At 32.4% G+C, this 19,262-nt stretch overlaps 2 protein-coding genes and 2 pseudogenes across 2 annotated transcripts; all 4 read left to right on the forward strand.

Annotated features, from left to right (window-relative positions):
• Positions 1-117: 117 nt before the first annotated feature.
• LOC110647241 (uncharacterized) lies at positions 118-3,497 on the forward strand (annotated as a pseudogene).
• A 1,070-nt stretch (positions 3,498-4,567) lies between these two features.
• Positions 4,568-5,386, forward strand: LOC110647254 (putative lipid-transfer protein DIR1). The gene is made up of 2 exons (XM_021800994.2): positions 4,568-4,920; positions 5,030-5,386. The coding sequence occupies exons 1-2, from the start codon at positions 4,614-4,616 to the stop codon at positions 5,047-5,049; spliced, it is 327 nt and encodes a 108-aa protein (XP_021656686.2). The 5' UTR covers positions 4,568-4,613; the 3' UTR covers positions 5,050-5,386.
• Positions 5,387-6,632: 1,246 nt separating this feature from the next.
• On the forward strand, positions 6,633-8,577 carry LOC110647247 (cytochrome P450 705A22-like). The gene is made up of 2 exons (XM_058151991.1): positions 6,633-7,639; positions 7,724-8,577. Exons 1-2 carry the CDS (start codon positions 6,725-6,727, stop codon positions 8,345-8,347), a joined length of 1,539 nt encoding a protein of 512 aa, XP_058007974.1. The 5' UTR covers positions 6,633-6,724; the 3' UTR covers positions 8,348-8,577.
• A 996-nt stretch (positions 8,578-9,573) lies between these two features.
• LOC110647238 (cytochrome P450 705A22-like) lies at positions 9,574-16,243 on the forward strand (annotated as a pseudogene).
• The last annotated feature ends 3,019 nt before the right edge of the window (positions 16,244-19,262 follow it).

Here is a 19,262-nt window from a genome sequence, read left to right on the forward strand (position 1 = left end):
CGTCGCTTCTAACAAACGCTCAGAGGGATCTTGTCTACCCAAATAATAAAGTGTGAGTCAGAATTATATATATATATATATATATTATTTTTATGAATTAATAAAAGCATTTAAGACATGATGGAGAAGTACTTCGAGAGACCACCAGAGTTCAAAAGGCTGCAGGAGAGACCCCAATTGCATTACCAGGTAGAAGAATTTTTTAAAAATTTAATTTGTAATTTATGGGTTTTGGTTTTTTGTTTGGTTGCTGAGAAAGTGTTAGTTTAGCTACTGAGAGAAATGTGGGAGAGCAAATCGTTCGGGTGCTAAAACAATGGAGGTAAATGAAGGGAAATTGAATTATGAACTTTAGAATGTGGAGCTTATGACTTGTCGTGGGCATTGCATTCGATGGTTGAGTATTGTCTCAGTGCAGACAGTCACTGCGTAGGACCTTAAACTTTGAAAGTTATTTAATAGCTAGCAGAATGTTTGGTTGCAGTTTTTTTGGCGCCACACCTCACCTATGTTGCCACTCTGGTAATCGAGTTTGTTTGATTACTAAGAACTAAGAAAGTGTGAGAAACAGAAAGGAAGAACATTAGAAACTTTGCTTAGTTACTTAACATCTTCCCTTGAAGGAGAATGAAGGATGATTGCATTATTGGTGTAAGATTATATTTTTTATTTTGTTTATTTTGAGAAAAGGGGAGAAATTCAAGAATTTCTGGTGCCATTGGAGACAACAGGTTGGAGTGACCCCTGAAGGAGTAGAAGTTCCAAGGAGCCTGGCTGATGAAGAGATGTTAGAGTAATTAAAAGCAACGCCCAAAAAGTTCCAACCATCCACTCCGAAGGGACCGGATCTCAAGTGGCGATATATGTGGAGAGTAGGTCCTCGGCCGTTTGACACCCATTTTAAGGTATTGAATCTTTTCAGTTCCTTTGAATGTGTTCATCCTCTAGTTGCTATTTGCTAATTATCTTTTTCCTACTTTTCTAGGAACTTAATTCGGAACCTGAAGGTTTCACTGAATGGAAAGACACGATCGACTCATGGGGACACAAAATGATCTCAGCAATAGAGGCAAGCCACTTATGTGGGTTGGTTTGAGTACACTGGTTGTTTAGCATATAACTTGCACAATCATTTATTTCATCTCCTTTTTCAGGCTGTTGCTGAAATGGCTGTGATTGGTTTTGGCTTGTCCAAGGATGCATTTACTTTTATTATGAAGCAGGTAAAATTGTTTGCTGATTGAACTTGGTATATTGTCTTAGTATTTTTAAGTTTAAAGGCAGGGAGTGGGAATAAATAGAAAACTATTGATTGTGGATGGTTTAATCAAAATTTTGAGCTAGTAGTAATGGCAAATCTACCTATGTGCTTCCCTTTTATTTATTATTTTTTTTTTTTGTGGTGGGTGGGGGAGCATACTTAATTCTATCCGTTAAGCCACAACCCTTCCTGCTCTCTCTCTCTCTCTCTCTCTCTCTCTCTCTTTTCCCTTTTGGATTAGTGAATTTACAATGTCAATGTGACACATGAAACACAAGGTTTGCTAAATTGTTAATTCCCAACAGACCTGAATGGTGAATGCTCAATTTTCATTGTAAGCTTACAAAAGCAACTTGAATGGCAAACATCTTGTAATCTGTATCGGTATGTATTACCAATATTGAAAGTCTCTGACGGTGTACTAAAAATCTGTTTGGCATTTCTGGTGAAATTACTATTGAGAAAATATTTTTTTTTTTAAATATATATTAGTTAGAGAGTATTAAAAAATAATTTAAAATTAAATTTGATAAGTTTTAGTTATTAGAATGTTAAAACAGCAAAATAATTTTTTTTAATATTTAAAATGGTGTTTTTTTCCCTAAAATGCAATATTAGCCTTGAAACCTCAATACCAAACAGGCACTAAGGTTTTATCCTTTGGGGTTGTGGAATATATTTTTAACTCTATGTTTTGGTTGTCTATTTTATTATATTTACTTATTTGTTTTTTTTTTTTTTTTTGGGCTTAGTTAGAATCAAATCTAGGCACTATCCACTATTACCATACCCCGGTAGTCCAGCCCTTAACTATTTGACTTGCGGTCCAAATTCTTGATATGTGGCAACTTGATTCCGAAAGGCTTGACAATGCCATAACTTGGATTTGATAATCTAGTACTTTTTTGAGACAGTGTAAGTGGGAAGCAAGGCCTTCCAGTAACCTTTTCAATATTCACTTACTCTCTTACTCTTTATTGCTCTCTCTCTTTAAATCATTTGTGTCTATTGTGTGTTATTAAGCATGACATGTATTATATTCTTATAATTTCTATTGCTAAACTCATATGTTTATTAAAAATTTTGTTTCTTCTTGACAATTCCTTCTTCCTCTTTATCTCCAGGGACCACATCTTCTCGCACCAACAGGGAGTGATCTTGGCTGTTAGGGCCGAGAAGGCATTGTTTTTGCTGGATATCATTATGACCTTAACCTTTTTAACCATTCATGGCAGAAATAGATTCCCTGGTCTTAACATTTGGCTAAGGAATGGACAAAAAGTTGAAGTGAAGGTTCCTTTAGGATGTCTCCTTATTCAGACAGGAAAGCAGGTAAGAGCTTAATAGTAGTTATTCTTTATTGCTTATCAACAAGGATGATTTTATTTCTTTTGCCAGTCTAATCTTTTGGCCTCCATTGGGGAGGCAATGAAAAGGTATGCGAGGTAGCTTGTTTACCGAACGTGTATATAATGCTTTGCACTACCAACTAATAGATTTTGTAATCCATAATGTATACCATGTTTCAGTTGTTTGGTTGATCAATATCTTGAATAATCATTTATCTTACATGCTATATAGCTTTTAATGTTAATGTTGTTTCTCTTTTTATTTACAGATAGAGTGGTTGACTGCATAGCTGGCATGCATGCCATGAAGTTTTTGTCACAAAGAGAACAATTGATGCAGTCAAATTAGCATCAGAACAAAACCGTAGCCCATGGAGAGTTTCCTCAACAGTAAGTGAACGAACATTATTATCACCAGAATTATCATCCTTCTGGTTCTTACTGGTTTCTTGTCTTTGGCCACATTTGGTTCACTCTGGAAATGGAAAAATTCTATTTCTATTGTAATTTCTGGAATAAGACTCCATCAATTTATTTCATATACATGAAATAAAAAAAAAAAGGAAAAATTATGTTTCAATACTTGGATTTAGGTGGAATTAAAATCATTATATCTACAATTATCATTGAATTATTTCTCAAAATTAAAATTGGATTTGAATTATTGGAATAGATTGATTCCCATTTCATTTCCAACTCAAATCAGATGTGCCCAAAAACATTAACTGTGAGTGACTTTGTTCGAGGCATCTCATGCTTAATTGAAGCCTCTAGGCGACTTTACAAAACGCCAAGATGTCAGCAAATATCCACCAATGTAGGCAGGAGAGTTTATGCAACAAGAGCTCTCAGCAATCAATCTAAATGGGCATAAAATTGAAGCCTAATATCTTGTAATTAATTAATCAGCAACATCTTATGGGTTTTCTGTGGTATGCTCTGTAATAAAGAGAGGGTCTACTGTGGGACTGGGATTATAATAAGCCATTATTAGGTAGAATTGTTTCTGCGATGTTTCAGCATATTCTTGCAAGTTCTTTCTGAATGCGACGAGTTTGCTGATGTTTTCTTGAAACCTATAAAATTTGGTAATGTAATGAACTCAATTAGAAAATGTGTTTTTCCTCTTTGAAATGCATGATTGGGCAAATTATATCATTGGTAATTGAATTTTGTGCTAAATTTCTGGTTGATGGCTAAAAATAAAATATTTCAATTTTATTATTAATATTTTATTTTACAGGAAGGCTAAATGAGTTGCAAGTGCGACAGGTTACACAATTTTCACCATATTGGTGAAGGATTAACATAATTTCAATGAATTACATAATTGAAATTCCAAGAAATTCTATTTGTGCACACCTACTTATCAAAAAGCAAGCCATCTGCATCAGCACCATAAGATTTTCTGAGGAACATATTTACCCATTTCTACAATAGTCTTATACTGGTTACTCTGTATACATAGTTTTCTTTTAGAACATGAAAATTGATTTTGGCTTTGATAAATCTATTTATGCAATCAAGCTAATAGTACATCTCACAACTTGGGCAAAATCTCAAATTTATGTCCCTCCTTCCAGTGTAAAAGAAAAGAAAAGATAAACAAAAAAGCTAATAGGCTTTCAATCTTTACTTTTCCCTTCTAAAATTGATAATGAGTTGAATTGAATTCAATTGCTGAATGCCAATCTTAATGTTTTCTTCATTACCCTTGTAAAAGAAATGGGCAATAAGCTTGGCCAAGGCAAATATACAAGGAGTCATGAAATTTGAGTTTAGTAACTATTTCATCACCACACCAAAAGTACTATAGGACTTGATACAGATCAGATCAAAAGCAGAGCCGCAATAAAAATGGCATGATCAATGTAGTCTTGGGTTTGGAATGGTGTGCACAGAGGCATGAGCCCCATTTGCTGCATATATGCAAGTATAAATTCAAGCTTTCTGAGTCCATTCTTTTCAAATAAAAAAAAAATCACTTAAAATTAAGTTGAAAGATGAAGGTTTCTGGTGCTAAGACCCTGCCGCTGCTGGTTTTTGTGGTGGTGATGACAGGATTGGTGGAGCAAGGGAAAGGCCATGCTTGTGCTAACACTTTCTTCTCAGCACTTGTTCAAATGATACCTTGCAGGGCAGCAGTTGCTCCTTCTAGGCCAATTCCACCAAGTGAAGCCTGTTGCAATGCTGTGAAATCTCTTGGTCAACCTTGTCTGTGTGTGCTTCTAAATGGCCCTCCAATTTCTGGTGTTGACAGGAACATGGCCTTGCAGCTTCCTGACAAATGCTTTGCCAACTTTGAACCATGTATCTCTCTTCTTGAAGGGCATTCTCTCAGACTTTACTGTTTCTTTTCCTTATTTTCTCTATTTTTCTGTCATTTTAGTACATTTTTTTTTCAATTTTTGATGTGCAGGTGAAATTACAAGGAAGTAGGAGCATAGAGCACAGCTATGATAAGGATAAAACACGTGATAAGAGCTACCTGGGTTCATTTCTTGGAATAGTAGTAATGCTGTTAGTAATGAGAGGATATAAATTAAACTATGTATTGAAACTACTGGATTTTAGCTCTTGATGTTTAATTTCTCTCTCTCTCTCTCTCTCTCTCTCTCCCCGTTGTTTCCTTGTCCTTCCATGTGATAGATTGTTGGTCTTTTTAGTTATGAATAATGGAAGCTTTCTTCCTTAATTCTATTCATAACATGCTTGCAATTTCTTGTTTTATATCTTTAATTTAGCAATAATGAATTCAGTCATCAATTCATGTGAATCACTATACAAATGGATGAATTTTTCATACAAAATTAATGAATTTCACATGAAATACAGTTTTTAATATGTTTTTTGATATTTATATAGAACAAATCTAGATAATTTTTTTATAATTTCATTAATTGAACATATAAATTTTGATTTTATGATATTAAATTTGTTAATTTTAAGTTGGAACATATTAAAAAAAATTAATTTTATAGAAATAAACTTTAAATTGGGCTTTGTCTTGTACATAACAATTGAAGACAAAAAAAAGTTGGGCTCATAGGTCACTTTGCAAGTGAACCAAAGCCTATGAATGAATGTATTTATGAAGAATGAATCCAAATGAATATCTCTCATTTCTTTGACTTCTGTTAAATGCACACAATTGAGGAAGAATTCTATTTGTCAATCTTTAGAATTGGGTGTTTGATAAAAAATAAAATTAATATGATGGGTTAGAAAATTTTTTAATTTAATGTGGTATTCTACTATATCTATTTTATGATTCATAAAAAATTATTTCCTTTAAAATTTGTGGTTGCTCCTCTCAATAATATTTTATCCAATAATCAAATTTGAATTCTCCTCTTAAAAGTATAGCAAATTTTATTCCTATACTCAACACTTATTTATGTGAATTTGAAAAATTTGGCCTATGGTTATTAGATTTTGTATATAATATTGGTTAGGTTTTGCAAACAATATATTTCAACAATCCAAACTTTGAGGAAAAGAAAAGAATTCTAATAAATAATTACTATTTTTTTATTATGTAAATTAAAAAACATAATAATTTCTAACTTGTCTATTGAGTAGTGAATTTTCTAAGCCATACAATTTTTTTAATAAATACACAATTGAATAGTTGAAACATTCTTTGATTAAAAGAAAATAGTTGAAAAATTCAATAACTTGAAATTAAAATGAGTATTTCCAATTTCTTCTGCCAAAAGATTCCAACTTCAATTTCTATACTCAACTCATCATTTACTTGGATTAATAAGTTGAGATCAATGATAATGAAATTTGCCAACTAACTTATAGTTGACTTTAGTATCATTTGCTTCACAAGCCTTACTACTATTAGAAAAGGAAAATTATTAAATGTAAATTTTAGTATTTTTTATATTTATAAAATTGTATATTTCTTTAAAGGTTATGAAGTGGAAGGTCTTGAATTTGAATATTTTCACCTATTTATTTTAAAATTATTCACGAGAGAGCTAATTGTAGGCCTATTTATAAAATATGAAAAATTTATCTCTTGTTTATATTTACGTCGATCACTAACATATTGAGCCAAAGAAAAAATCCACCAATTTGTCTAACTCTAAACCGTCTAGCAATAATGGCAATCATCCGCGATATCCAATTCTACTTCATCGTCGTCTTTCTATGGCTACTCTCAAGACTTCTCCTTCAACACCTCTTCAAGAAACCCACCACCAAGCCAAATCTCCACCTTCCTCCAAGCCCACCTGCTCTTCCATTCATAGGTCACGTTCACCTCCTCAGCCCAGTGGTGTCCAAATGCTTCCATTATCTCTCTTCTAAACATGGCCCTCTCCTCTATCTCCGTCTTGGCTCTCGTCCCCTTCTTCTCGTCTCATCAGCATCATATGCAGCTGAGATCTTCAAAACAAATGATCTCGCCTTCTCAGCAAAACCCAAAACTCCTTTCGATGATGGGCTACTATTTGGAAACGCAGGCTTTATTACTGCTCCTTATGGGGATTACTGGAGGTTCATGAAGAAACTTTGCGTAACTGAATTGCTAGGAGCATCACAGCTTGAACGATCTCGTGGTGTTCGACGCGAAGAACTTAGGCGTTTCTTGCATAATCTGGTTGAGAAAGCTTCCAAGAATGAGAGTGTTGATGTGGGTCAGGAGTTGATGAAGCTGACAAATAACACTATATGCAGGATGGTAATGAGCACAAGGTGTTCAGAGGAAGATGATGAGGCTCAGACGTGCAGAGAACTGTTGGAAGAATCGATCGCTCTAGCTGGAAAGCTGGTTATAGCTACCATGTTAGGACCTCTGAAAAGATTAGGTTATTGGGTGAATAGAAAACAGATAGAGGATGTACCAAGACGGTTCAATGAGTTGCTTGAAAAGATATTGAAGGAGCATGAAGAGAGAGCAAAGAGAGAGAGTGGTGAGAGAAAGGATAAGGATTTGATGGATATTCTCTTGACAGTATATCAAGATGAAAATGCAGAGTTTAGGATATCCAGAAGCCAGATGAAGGCCTTCTTTCTGGTAATCTTTTCTCTTGAATAATAAAATTCATCTTAAATTTAATAATAAAATGATAAAATTCTTAATTTTCTGCTTGTGTGCTAGGATCTCTTCATTGGAGGGACTGATACTGCAGCAAATACCATGCAGTGGTTGATGGCAGAACTCATCAATCATCCTAATATTTTCAAGAAGCTAAGAGAGGAGATAGAGTCAGTTGTTGGAGCAAATAGACTAGTACATGATTCTGATATTCCAAATCTCCATTATTTGCAAGCTGTAGTGAAGGAAACATTGAGACTCTATCCATTGTTACCTGCAATACCTAGAGAATGCAGAGAAGATTGTAAGATTGGAGGATTTGATATACCTAAAGAAACTGCAGTAATGATCAATGCATATTCCATAATGAGGGATCCAGAATTGTGGGATAATCCTAATGAGTTCTACCCAGAGAGATTCTTGCAAGAACAAGAAAACCAAAAGGAAACTAAGAAGCAAAACTTTAATTTTGTTCCATTTGGTGGGGGAAGGAGAATATGCCCTGGTTCACAATTAGCCCTCAGTGTAATGAATATTACTGTGGCATCAATGGTTCAATGCTTTGATTGGAAGCTTGCGGGAGATGAAGGAAAGGTTAATATGGAAGCTAAAGCAGGCATGATTCTGAGCATGGAACATCCACTTCTGTGCCTTCCTATGATTCATTTCAACCCAGTTTCTGCCTAAATGATCTAATAATGAAGTGTTGGATTAGTCATCAACTCCTGCGTATAAATGTTGTTACATTTTCTTAGTAGAAAATTAGGAGAGTAGGAACTCAAATCTAGATTTGCCATATGAATGATGAGTAATCTGTTTCAGTCATTGAACCAAGGTCAAGACTATAAATGTTAAATAAGAGCAATGTTATCTATACTGAAATTGCATATTGCACACTAAAGTGGACACTTTATCAATTTTATCTTTATTTAATATATGCTAAGGTGGATATTTTAAGTGTGGTTATTTTCTTTTTACCCAATTGCATGTGCTATCTAGCCGTATTCATGGATTTTGGGATCCAAACCAAACACAAAAATAGTATCAAATTAATCAAAATCATACCGAATTTAATTTATTATTTTAGTTTGATTTTAATCAAAGTAAAATTATATTGAATCCATACCGAAAATTAATTTTATGCAAACAATTTTTTTTAAATATATTATATATTGAAATTGTAATATATTATTATAATTTATATACTATATAATTTTGGAAAGTTTTTTTTTCCAAAATTTATAAAAAAAAAAGAAATTTAAATTCAAATATTTATTTAAATTGAAAATATATTTATCATTAAATTAATCTGTTTTATTATATTCATTACACGCGTGAAATTAAAAAAAAAAAACCAGTGATTATATTAATTAATTTTCAATCATATAGTCAGTAATTGTAAGAAATTTAGTACTATTGTTAGCCAACAAACTTCGTTGACGGACGACTCGTGCAACTATGAATAAACTATTACTTCACAAGCGAAGAAATATGCAATATTATAATACTAATTAATATTAATAAGCTTTTCTATTTTACATAGGGGCTCATCAGTTTGAGATATTGATTCTCAAGTTAGGCGTTCGAGATCTCCATGCTCCAATTTGAGATGCATAATGACATATCTGCACAAACTATGTTATTTGTTGTCTTTCAAATTGTCTTTTGACTTGTCAACACATGATTTTGTGCAGATTTTGTAGAACTTCTAATCTTATAGGAATCAAATACTTGTAATGTTAGGATTCCTACTCTCTGGATCCCTTATTAGAAAAAAAAAACTTACAAGTTTTATATTTAATAATATATGAAAGTGGACCTGTTACACGTAATAAGAGTTAATGAATACTTCCTTTATAATTTGGCATAAAAAGGTGGCAAGTTGATTCATCAAGTATCAATCATCTAGCAAAATGGCAACCATTGGTGGTGATTTCCAATACTACTTCATCCTCTTCTTCCTTTGGATAATCTCAAGCCTTCTCTTTCAATACTTATTCAAGAAAAGAACGCAACCAACCCTCCACCATCCTCCAAGCCCTCCATGCCTTCCATTCATCGGACACCTTCACCTCCTCAGCCCTGTGGTTACCAAATGTTTCCCATATCTCTCATCTAAATATGGCCCTCTCCTCTATCTCCACCTTGGCTCTCCTCCTCTTCTTCTTGTCTCATCAGCTTCATTTGCTGCTGAGATTTTCAAAAAGAATGATGTCTCATTTGCAGATAGACCAAAATCTCCATTTGATGACAGGCTATTATTTGGAAGATACAGCTTTCTTACAGCTCCATATGGAGATCATTGGAGGTTCATGAAGAAACTTTGCGTAACAGAATTGCTTGGAACACGCCAAGTCGAAAGATCAAGAGGCGTTCGATGTGAAGAACACAGACGTTTCTTGAATAAACTTGTGGAGAAAGCTATTAAAAATGAGAAAGTTGATCTGGGAAAGGTAACAAGTTTCTGGAAATGAAATTGTAATTCATTTTTCATTGATAGAAGGCCCAAAGACATGTTTTTATACACCAGCTAGAAAATAAGCGGGAAGAAAACTAACTGCTATATGACACAAGTTACATGTGCTAAATATTTCTAACAAACTATATTTTTAGAATAAAGTAAATTCCAGCTCAGTAACTTCTAGCTGAATTCTAGCTCTCAGCTTTATTGCTTTGTAACTGCTTTGCTTCATGTGATACCCCCCCGCAAGCTGGAGAATAAATATCCAACATTCCCAGCTTGAGTTGAAGAGTGTGAAATGGCGTATAAGCTAGGGGTTTCGTGCAAATATCAGCTATCTGGGCAGAACTAGAAATAGGCAGCAACTTAACTAGGCCTTGCTGAGATTTTTCACGAACAATATAGCAATCAAGTTCAATATGTTTGGTACGTTGATGAAATGTAGGATTAGCGGCAATAGATAAGGCAGATTGATTATCATAGTAAATCAATGCTGGTTGTGTGAAAGGAACATGGAGATCATGAAGCAGATATGTAATACATTGGAGTTCACAAGTCACAGAAGCTAAAGCTCTATATTCAGCCTCAGAAGAAGATCGAGACACTGTGCTTTGCTTTTTAGACTTCCATGAAATTAGAGAGTTGCCCAAGAAAATACAGAAACCAGTAACAGATCGCCTTGTATCTATGCACCCTGCCCAATCAGAATCACTGAAGCTTTTTAATTGAAGTGAGGAATTTGCTGGAAAGAACAAACCAAGACCAGGAGAAGCCTTTATATACCGAAGAACTCTATTTGCAGCTTGAAGATGCAAAGTAGTAGGCTGGGCTAAAAATTGACTGAGTTGTTGAACAGCAAATGTAAGATCTGGTCTGGTAGTAGTTAAGTATAAGAGTCTCCCAATTAGTTTTCAATAGGAAGAAGGATTAGGAAGAACATCTCCTGTGTCCTTTTGAAGCTTAAGAGAACAGTCCATGGGAGTTTTGGCTGGTTTGGAAGCCAAGTAGCCAATGTCAGATAAGATCTCAAGGGCATATTTTCTTTGATTAATAAGAATACCTTCAGAATTTCTTGCAATTTCTAAGCCCAAGAAAAATCTCAAGTCACCCAAGTCTTTAATTTTAAAGGAATCATCAAGAAAATGCTTGACTTGAGTGATTTCTATCATATTATTCCCTGCTAGAATAACATCATCAACATACACTAAGATAGCAGTGAATGATTGTGATGTGGATTTGATGAACAAAGAATAATCAGACTTAGATTGGGAATATCCAAAAGAGAGTAAGGCAGTAGAAAGTTTCGAAAACCACTGCCTACTAGCCTGCTTCAAGCCATAAAGAGACTTAAGCAATCTACAAACCTGATTGGGCTTAGAAGCCTTAAATCCTTAAGGCAAGGCCATATAAACCTCCTCATGAAGATCTCCATGCAAGAATGCGTTGTTTACATCTAGTTGCTGAAGAAACCAATTATTGGCAGCAGTAAGAGGTAATAACAAGCGCACAGTAGTCATTTTGGCTACAGGAGAAAAGGAATCAAAGTAGTCTATACCTTTAGTTTGTGTATAGCCTTTAGCTACAAGTCTGGCTTTATATCTTTCAATAGACCCATCTGCCTTGAGTTTCACTTTGTAAACCCACTTACACCCAATAGGCACCTTACCACTTGGTAAATCAGTAAGCTCCCAGGTCTTGTTTTGCTCCAAAGCAGCTATCTCAGATTGCACAGCTTGCTTCCAACAGTCGTGTTTAATGGCCTGTGAATATGACCTATGTTCTACTATTGTGGAAATAGATAGAACAAAGTGTTTATAAGGAGAAGACAAGAAATCATAGGAAAGCACTTGGGAAAGAGGATAGAGAATACCTGGACTTGTATTTACTAGAGCTGTAGATGCTAAATTGCAATGGTAGTTCAGTAAATATGAAGGTGGTTTTCGGGTTCTGTTAGAATGTCTAGGTTCTGTTTGTGTAGTAGAAGAAGGAGATACATGTTGTGAAGGTAATGTAGATGACAAAGAATTCAATAAAGAAGAAGGAGAAAAAAGAAAATCATAATCAGAAAGTGTGGTGTCTAATGGAAGTGAAATAGGGGAGGTAGAAAAATGAGAAGAGGACTGTGATTTATAAGGAAAAATGGATTCATAAAAAATAAAATGTCTAGAAATGAAAATTTCCCTTGTAGAAAGATCAAACAAAATATATCCTTTAGTGCCACTTTTATAGCCAAGAAAAAGACATTTCTTTGCCCGAGAATCAAACTGAGTGTATAACAGCATATGACCAGAAAATTTTGGGCAAATTGGCTTGAAATAAAAGTGCTCTAGCAACATTTAATATGTGTTGGTGCTTTCTTTCCACTACAGCATTCTGCTGTGGTGTCTCAACACAGGTTGTTTAGTGCTCAATTCCTTTGGAAGAGTAAAAATGAGGCATAGAAAATTCTAAACCATTATCACTTCGAATGACCTTTACTTTTGTTGAAAATTGAGTGTCTACAAGAAGAACAAAAGATTAAAGTAAAAAAGATGCTTCAGATTTGTGTTTCATCAAGAAAAGCCATGTGTGCCTTGAGAAATCATCTACAACAGTGAGGAAGTATCTGTGACCATGAACAGTAGTTACAGAAAATGGAACCCAAATATCCACATGTACAAGCTCAAAAATTTTATTTGTTTGAGTAGTACTAATGGGAAAAGGCAACTTCTTCTGCTTAGAATAATGACAAATGTCACAAACTACATTAGACAATGAAGTAACATCAGGATATTTGGTCTTTATTGCATTAAGTCTAGTAGTAGAAGGATGACCCAATCTAAAATGCCAGAGATTGAATGCAAGATTGCAAGCTGAATATACTGCAGAAATAGAAACTAAATGTGCTGGTGGAGGTGACAAAGGAAATGAAGGTGGGGCAGGATCTACCAATGCATATAAACCATCTTTAGCTCTAGCTGTACCAATCTTCTTCAAGGTACTCAGGTCCTGTATGAGACATTGGTCATAGTGAAAGATTAGACAACAATGAAGTAAGGAAGCAAGTTTAGTAACAGAGATAAGATTGAATTGAAATTGAGGAATGAAAAGCACATCTGTAAGTATAAATGAAGAAGAAAAATGAATTGTGCCAGAAAAATAAGCTATGACTTTATTACCATTTGGAAGATTGACTGAGATTGGTCTAGTTCTTTTATAGGTAGTGAAACAAGAAAGAGAAAAAGTAATATGATCTGTAGCTCTAGTGTCTAAAAGCCACATATCATGTTTTGTAGTACAAGAAAGGGTAAACACATTACCTGAAGTAGAGGGATAAGAAATGGTGGAAGGAAGAGAGGATTCAGGGATGACTTGACTGAGGCTTACTTGGTTCACTAAATGAGAATCTGGAGTGGGAGGAGACTGTTTAATTAAAGCTAGCAACCTTTGATACTGATCTGGTGTAAAACTACAACTTGAATGCTCATGATCACCTTGTGGTATATCAATTATCTGCTCAACATCACCAGTACAAACATTATTAATCTTGGCACCAGAATTCTTGAATTTAAAACCAGGAGGAAATTCATGCTTCCTATAACATGTCTCTTCTGTGTGTCTTGGTTTTCCACAATATGTACAAGTCTTATAGTTATTCTGAGTCCCAAACTTTCTATTATCTGTATCAGTGCCCCTGCCATATACATTCCTTTGAAAACCAGCTGGACTAGACTTATTAACAAACACTTTTGGTTCAGTAAGTATTCCTATATTCATATGTCTTTCTTGTTGAACCACCAACGAGAAAACCTTATTGATGGAAGGTAAGGGTTCTAACAGCATAATTTGTGACCTAACATTGCCGAATTGATCATTTAAGCCCTTTAAGAATCTGATAACATAGTCATTTTCCCTATATTTTCGCATAGTGACAAGAGCTGCACAGATACATGGAGTTGCACAAGTACATTGAGGAATAGGGCGAAAATTCTCTAGTTCATCCCATAAAATTTTCAAATGAGTAAAGTAATCTGTGATAGAATGTTCACCTTGCTTAGAACTGTATATCTCTTCTTGTAAGTCAGAAATCCGATACACATCTCCTTGAGAAAACCGATCCTTAAGATCTTTCCATATATCTGCTGCAACATCAATCCATAGGATACTTTGTGCTATGGACTGAGATACTGAATGTGTGATCCAAGAAACTACCATGGTATTACACCTTTCCCAAACAGAAAACATCGGATCTGTGGCAGCTAGCATCTTGAGAGTTCCATCAACAAATTTCATTTTGTTCTTAGACTGCAATGCCATTCTCATTGCCCTTGCCCAAGAATGATAGTTGGATCCAGATAAAACAGGAGAAACAAGAACTAATGCAGGATTTTCATTAGGATGCAAGAAATATGGATTTGAAGGATTTGTGAGATGATCAGGAGCTGAATTTCCAAATCGAGAATTAGCAGCTTCAATTGCCATGAGTGCAGATCAAAGAGAAGCAAGCAAATACAGAATCAACTGGAGGAAGAATAAAAAATTGATCAAGAAGGAAGGAGAAAAAAAAATCTCAGATGCAAAGAAGAACAAAGGTTACCAAAAAAAAAATGCTCTGATAACCATAACAAGTTTCTGGAAATGAAATTATAATTCATTTTTCATTGATAGAAGGCCCAAAGACATGTTTTTATACACCAGCTAGAAAATAAGCGGGAAGAAAACTAACTGCTATATGACACAAGTTACGTGTGCTAAATATTTCTAACAAACTATATTTTTAGAATAAAATAAATTCCAGCTCAGTAACTTCTAGCTGAATTCTAGCTCTCAGCTTTATTGCTTTGTAACTGCTTTGCTTCATGTGATAAAAGGAGCTGATGAAGCTAACAAATAACATTATTTGTAGAATGGTAATGAGCACAAGGTGTTCAGAAGAAGATGATGAAGCTGAGAGGTGCAGAGAGCTGGTTTTGGGGTCGATTGATCTGGCTGGAAAGTTGGCTGTAGCTACCATGTTAGGTCCTCTGAAGAAATTAGGTTTCTGGGTAAATAGGAAACAGCTAAAGGATATACCAAGAAAGTACGATCAGTTGTTGGATAAGATTTTGAACGAGCATGAAGAAAGAGCTAAGAAAGATGGTGATGAGAGAGAAGACAAAGATTTGATGGATATTCTCCTGCAAATTTATCATGATAAAGATGCAGAGTTCAAGATAAGCAAGAACCAAATCAAGGCCTTCATTATGGTAAATACTGATCAATCCAAAAATTTCTTTCTTAAATATTAATTATAAAATTAATATATTAATGGGTTTATTTACTTTTTTTTTTTTTAAAGGATCTCTTCATTTGAGGGACTGATACTTCAGCAGACACTATGCAGTGGATTATCGCAGAGCTCATCAACCATCCAAATGTATTAAAGAAGCTAAAAGAGGAGATAGAGTCAATTGTTGAAACAAAAAGACTAGTGGAAGATTCTGATATTCCGAATCTCCATTATTTAGAAGCAGTAGTGAAAGAAACTCTGAGACTACACCCAACAATACCTGGGGAAGATTGTAAAATTGGAGGATTTGATATACCCAAAGAAACTGCCGTAGTGATCAATGCATATTCAATAATGAGGGATCCAAACTTTTGGGAGGATCCCAATGAGTTCTACCCAGAAAGGTTCTTGCAAGAACAGGACAATAACCAAAAGGAAATTAAAAGGCAAAACTTCAGTTTTCTTCCATTTGGTGGGGGAAGGAGATTGTGCCCTGGTTCACACTTGGCTTTTAGTATAATTCCCATTACTATTGCGTCTATGGTTCAGTGCTTTGATTGGAAGTTTGCTGGCAAAGGAGATGGAGATAATAAGGTTGATATGCAAGCCAAAGCAGGCATGAGTTTGTGCTTGGCCAATCCACTTCTCTGTCTTCCTGTGATTCGCTTCAATCCGTTCACTGCTTAAAGAATCATATACAAGCAAAGCATTATTTACCCCAAGTTTTGCATATGGTTTTGAGGTTATTTCATCTATGTGATCATGTTCAGACTTGGCGATACTATCCTCTTGTATTTATTTAGTGTTATATGTTACTTATAATATAAATTAAGAATTTATCAAAGTGACTTAATTTGTTATCATAATAAGATATAAATTTAATCCACAAAAGATGAGTTCAACAGTTAAGAATTCAGTTCTCAATATATCCTATCTTGAGTTCAAATTTCACAGATTGTTATTGAAATATTGCTTGTGGCCGAGCGATACATAAATCTTACTCTCCAGTAATTTGTAGGATCTTACTAACCCTGTGATGAAGATACCCTCATACTCCTATTATGTCTCTCTCTCTCTCTCTCTCTCTCTCTCTCTCTCTCTCTCTCTCTCTCTCTCTCTATAAATATATATATACACACTCATTTTCTTTTGTGGTTATGAATTATGATGCAAATACGATTGAGAGATAAATTCAATGGGCTGTACAACAATATATATATGAGCTATACAAATTAAAAGGTAATCTTCTTTTTTTATCTCTTATTATAAAGATGAAAAATTAATCTTAAAAAATATATGTATTTAATAGATAAGGCATAGGGCATAATAATCAATTTTTTACCTTCAGGAGTCTTTAATCACTCACTAACTTCCTGAAAAAATAATATAAAAGATAATAAAATTGACAAATATAAATTTATTTAAAATATTATTATAAAATCAATTAAAATTTTTTAATAATTTAAACAATTAAATTTAAACATTCTATATTATGAGATATACATTCAGTCACTGAATTATAAACTCAATCATTACTAAAATTAATTTTATATGATTTCCTTTCTCTACTACCATTCAAGAAGTTGAATTTATACATCGACTCCATGTTCTATGTATGAATTTCATACTATTGATGAAGTTGAACTGCAAGAAAAGTATGTTTTAGACTAATATATATACACTTTCCAATGTCAAACAAATGAATTAATTAAATAGAATGAAGTCATTGAAAGGGCAGCATGCACCAAACACATACAAATATCTATATGAACATGAACATCAAAATTTTCGTCACAGATGCAACAGTAATATAAATTGTACTCAAAGTTCTATAATATCTGTTATTCGCTAATCACCTTAAAAGTCAAAAGTATAATCACATTATTATAATAACATTATTATAAACTCATGCTCTTATCCTACCAACATTTCCTCTCTATTTTTTAATTTTTTAAAAAAGGGTTCACATGCCTGCCACACTGTTACATTCTTCTGTTTCCTTCTTACTATATTTTAATCTTGATCATATGCATATAAGACATAGTTTAGCCATTTCAGTACGTAATTCATATATTAATTTTATTAGGTATAAGTTTAAGACACATATAAATAAAAAAATAAAGTATAAAATTTATATCATTTAATTATAAAACTTATATGATGCAGATAAGATGTGAATAAAAAATTTTATTATGATGAAAAGAATAAGTTATAATTATATCAACTTTTTAAGTCCTAATTTTATGAAGTTTTTTCACAATTCACACCCTATAATAATAAGAAAAATTTATAAAATTTATATTAAAAAACCTTATAAAATATCTTATTCATATCGCAATGTAAATTTTTTGAGTCAGGATCATTATTTAAATTTTACCCAAAATACAAGTCTGAATATTATAATAAATTTCAATAAATATTTTAAAATCATATATACATATAGTCATCCATCTTGATTTATAAACTAACTAGTGAATTGTTTGCACGTAATTAATAAAATTTTTAATATATATATATATATATATTAATTTTAATACCTAAAAATAAAATAATATTTAAATTTCTTACTAATTACTCTATATTTTATTTTTATTATTTTCATGTTGACTAAATATTTTATCTTAAATGTTTTAATAAAGATTTGATAATAAAAAAATATATAGGAATATAATAGAAATATTGATTAAAAATATGAAATAATGTAAGATTAATTAAATCATACTATTTTAATTATCACTTTCAAATATTAAATTTTTTTAATATTCTTTTAATATATTAAAAATATAATGCATTTAAATATTATATTTATTTAGTAATATTAGCATTATTCTAAAAAAATAATATTAATAATCTAAAATTTATAAAGGTAATGCAAAAGGAAAAAGAAAATTATATGCACATATTATATAAAATTATATGTGTATAGAATAAATATATGTTAATATATTGTACTTGTTATAATATTAAGAATAATCTTAACTAATTTGCAACTTACATATTCATAATCGAGAAATTAATAAATTAATAATAGTTTAAATTAATTAAATAACTAATTAATAAAAACAGCAAAGATTTAATGATGCTAATACAAATTTCTCATCATTTATCATATATATTAAAAGCATATTAAAATAAGATAAATAAAATAAAATAACATTAACATAAATTTGAATTTATTAGCATATATAAATAGAGTAGGGAATTGTTTGTGGCAATATACGTGACTCTTAATAATTTTAATTTATATATATATATATTTTTAATTTTAATATATAAAAATAATATAATATTTTAATTTTTTTAATTAATTATTTCAAATTTTATTTTTATTACTTTCGTCTCTCAAATATTTTAATAAAAATTTCATAATAAAAATTATATATATATATATATATATATATATATATATATATATATGAAAGAGAATTTAACATATTAACCATATAACAATACTATAAAAGAAAATATCATTTGTCAGACTATTGAAAATACTTTCTTACCATATTTGTTCATTCAAAAACTTCTCCATATCTGTGTTTATTTTATTTTCCATGATTGATGTCAATGACTAATAACAAATTCGGTTACTTTCCCTTCCAACAAATCTCCCATCTCATTCATTAAAATTCAATCTCAATTAAGATCACTTCATTGAAATTCCAAACCTTTACCTATAGCCGTACTTATATATAGAGTATAGATTATTATTACTTATGCAAGTTGGCACAAATAAAATCCTTAATTATCAAGCTAATTAAACCTAATATATTTATTAAATTTAGACAATAGCTACTACCTACCGCCATGCCAAGTCTTAATCCAAATTGCAATTGATCATACGCTAGTCTAATTGTTTAAGTTGCCCTGATAACTCAAACTTTTACAAAATAATG

This window comes from Hevea brasiliensis, chromosome 8 (genome assembly GCF_030052815.1).
Source record: "Hevea brasiliensis isolate MT/VB/25A 57/8 chromosome 8, ASM3005281v1, whole genome shotgun sequence".
Lineage (NCBI taxonomy): Eukaryota > Viridiplantae > Streptophyta > Magnoliopsida > Malpighiales > Euphorbiaceae > Hevea > Hevea brasiliensis.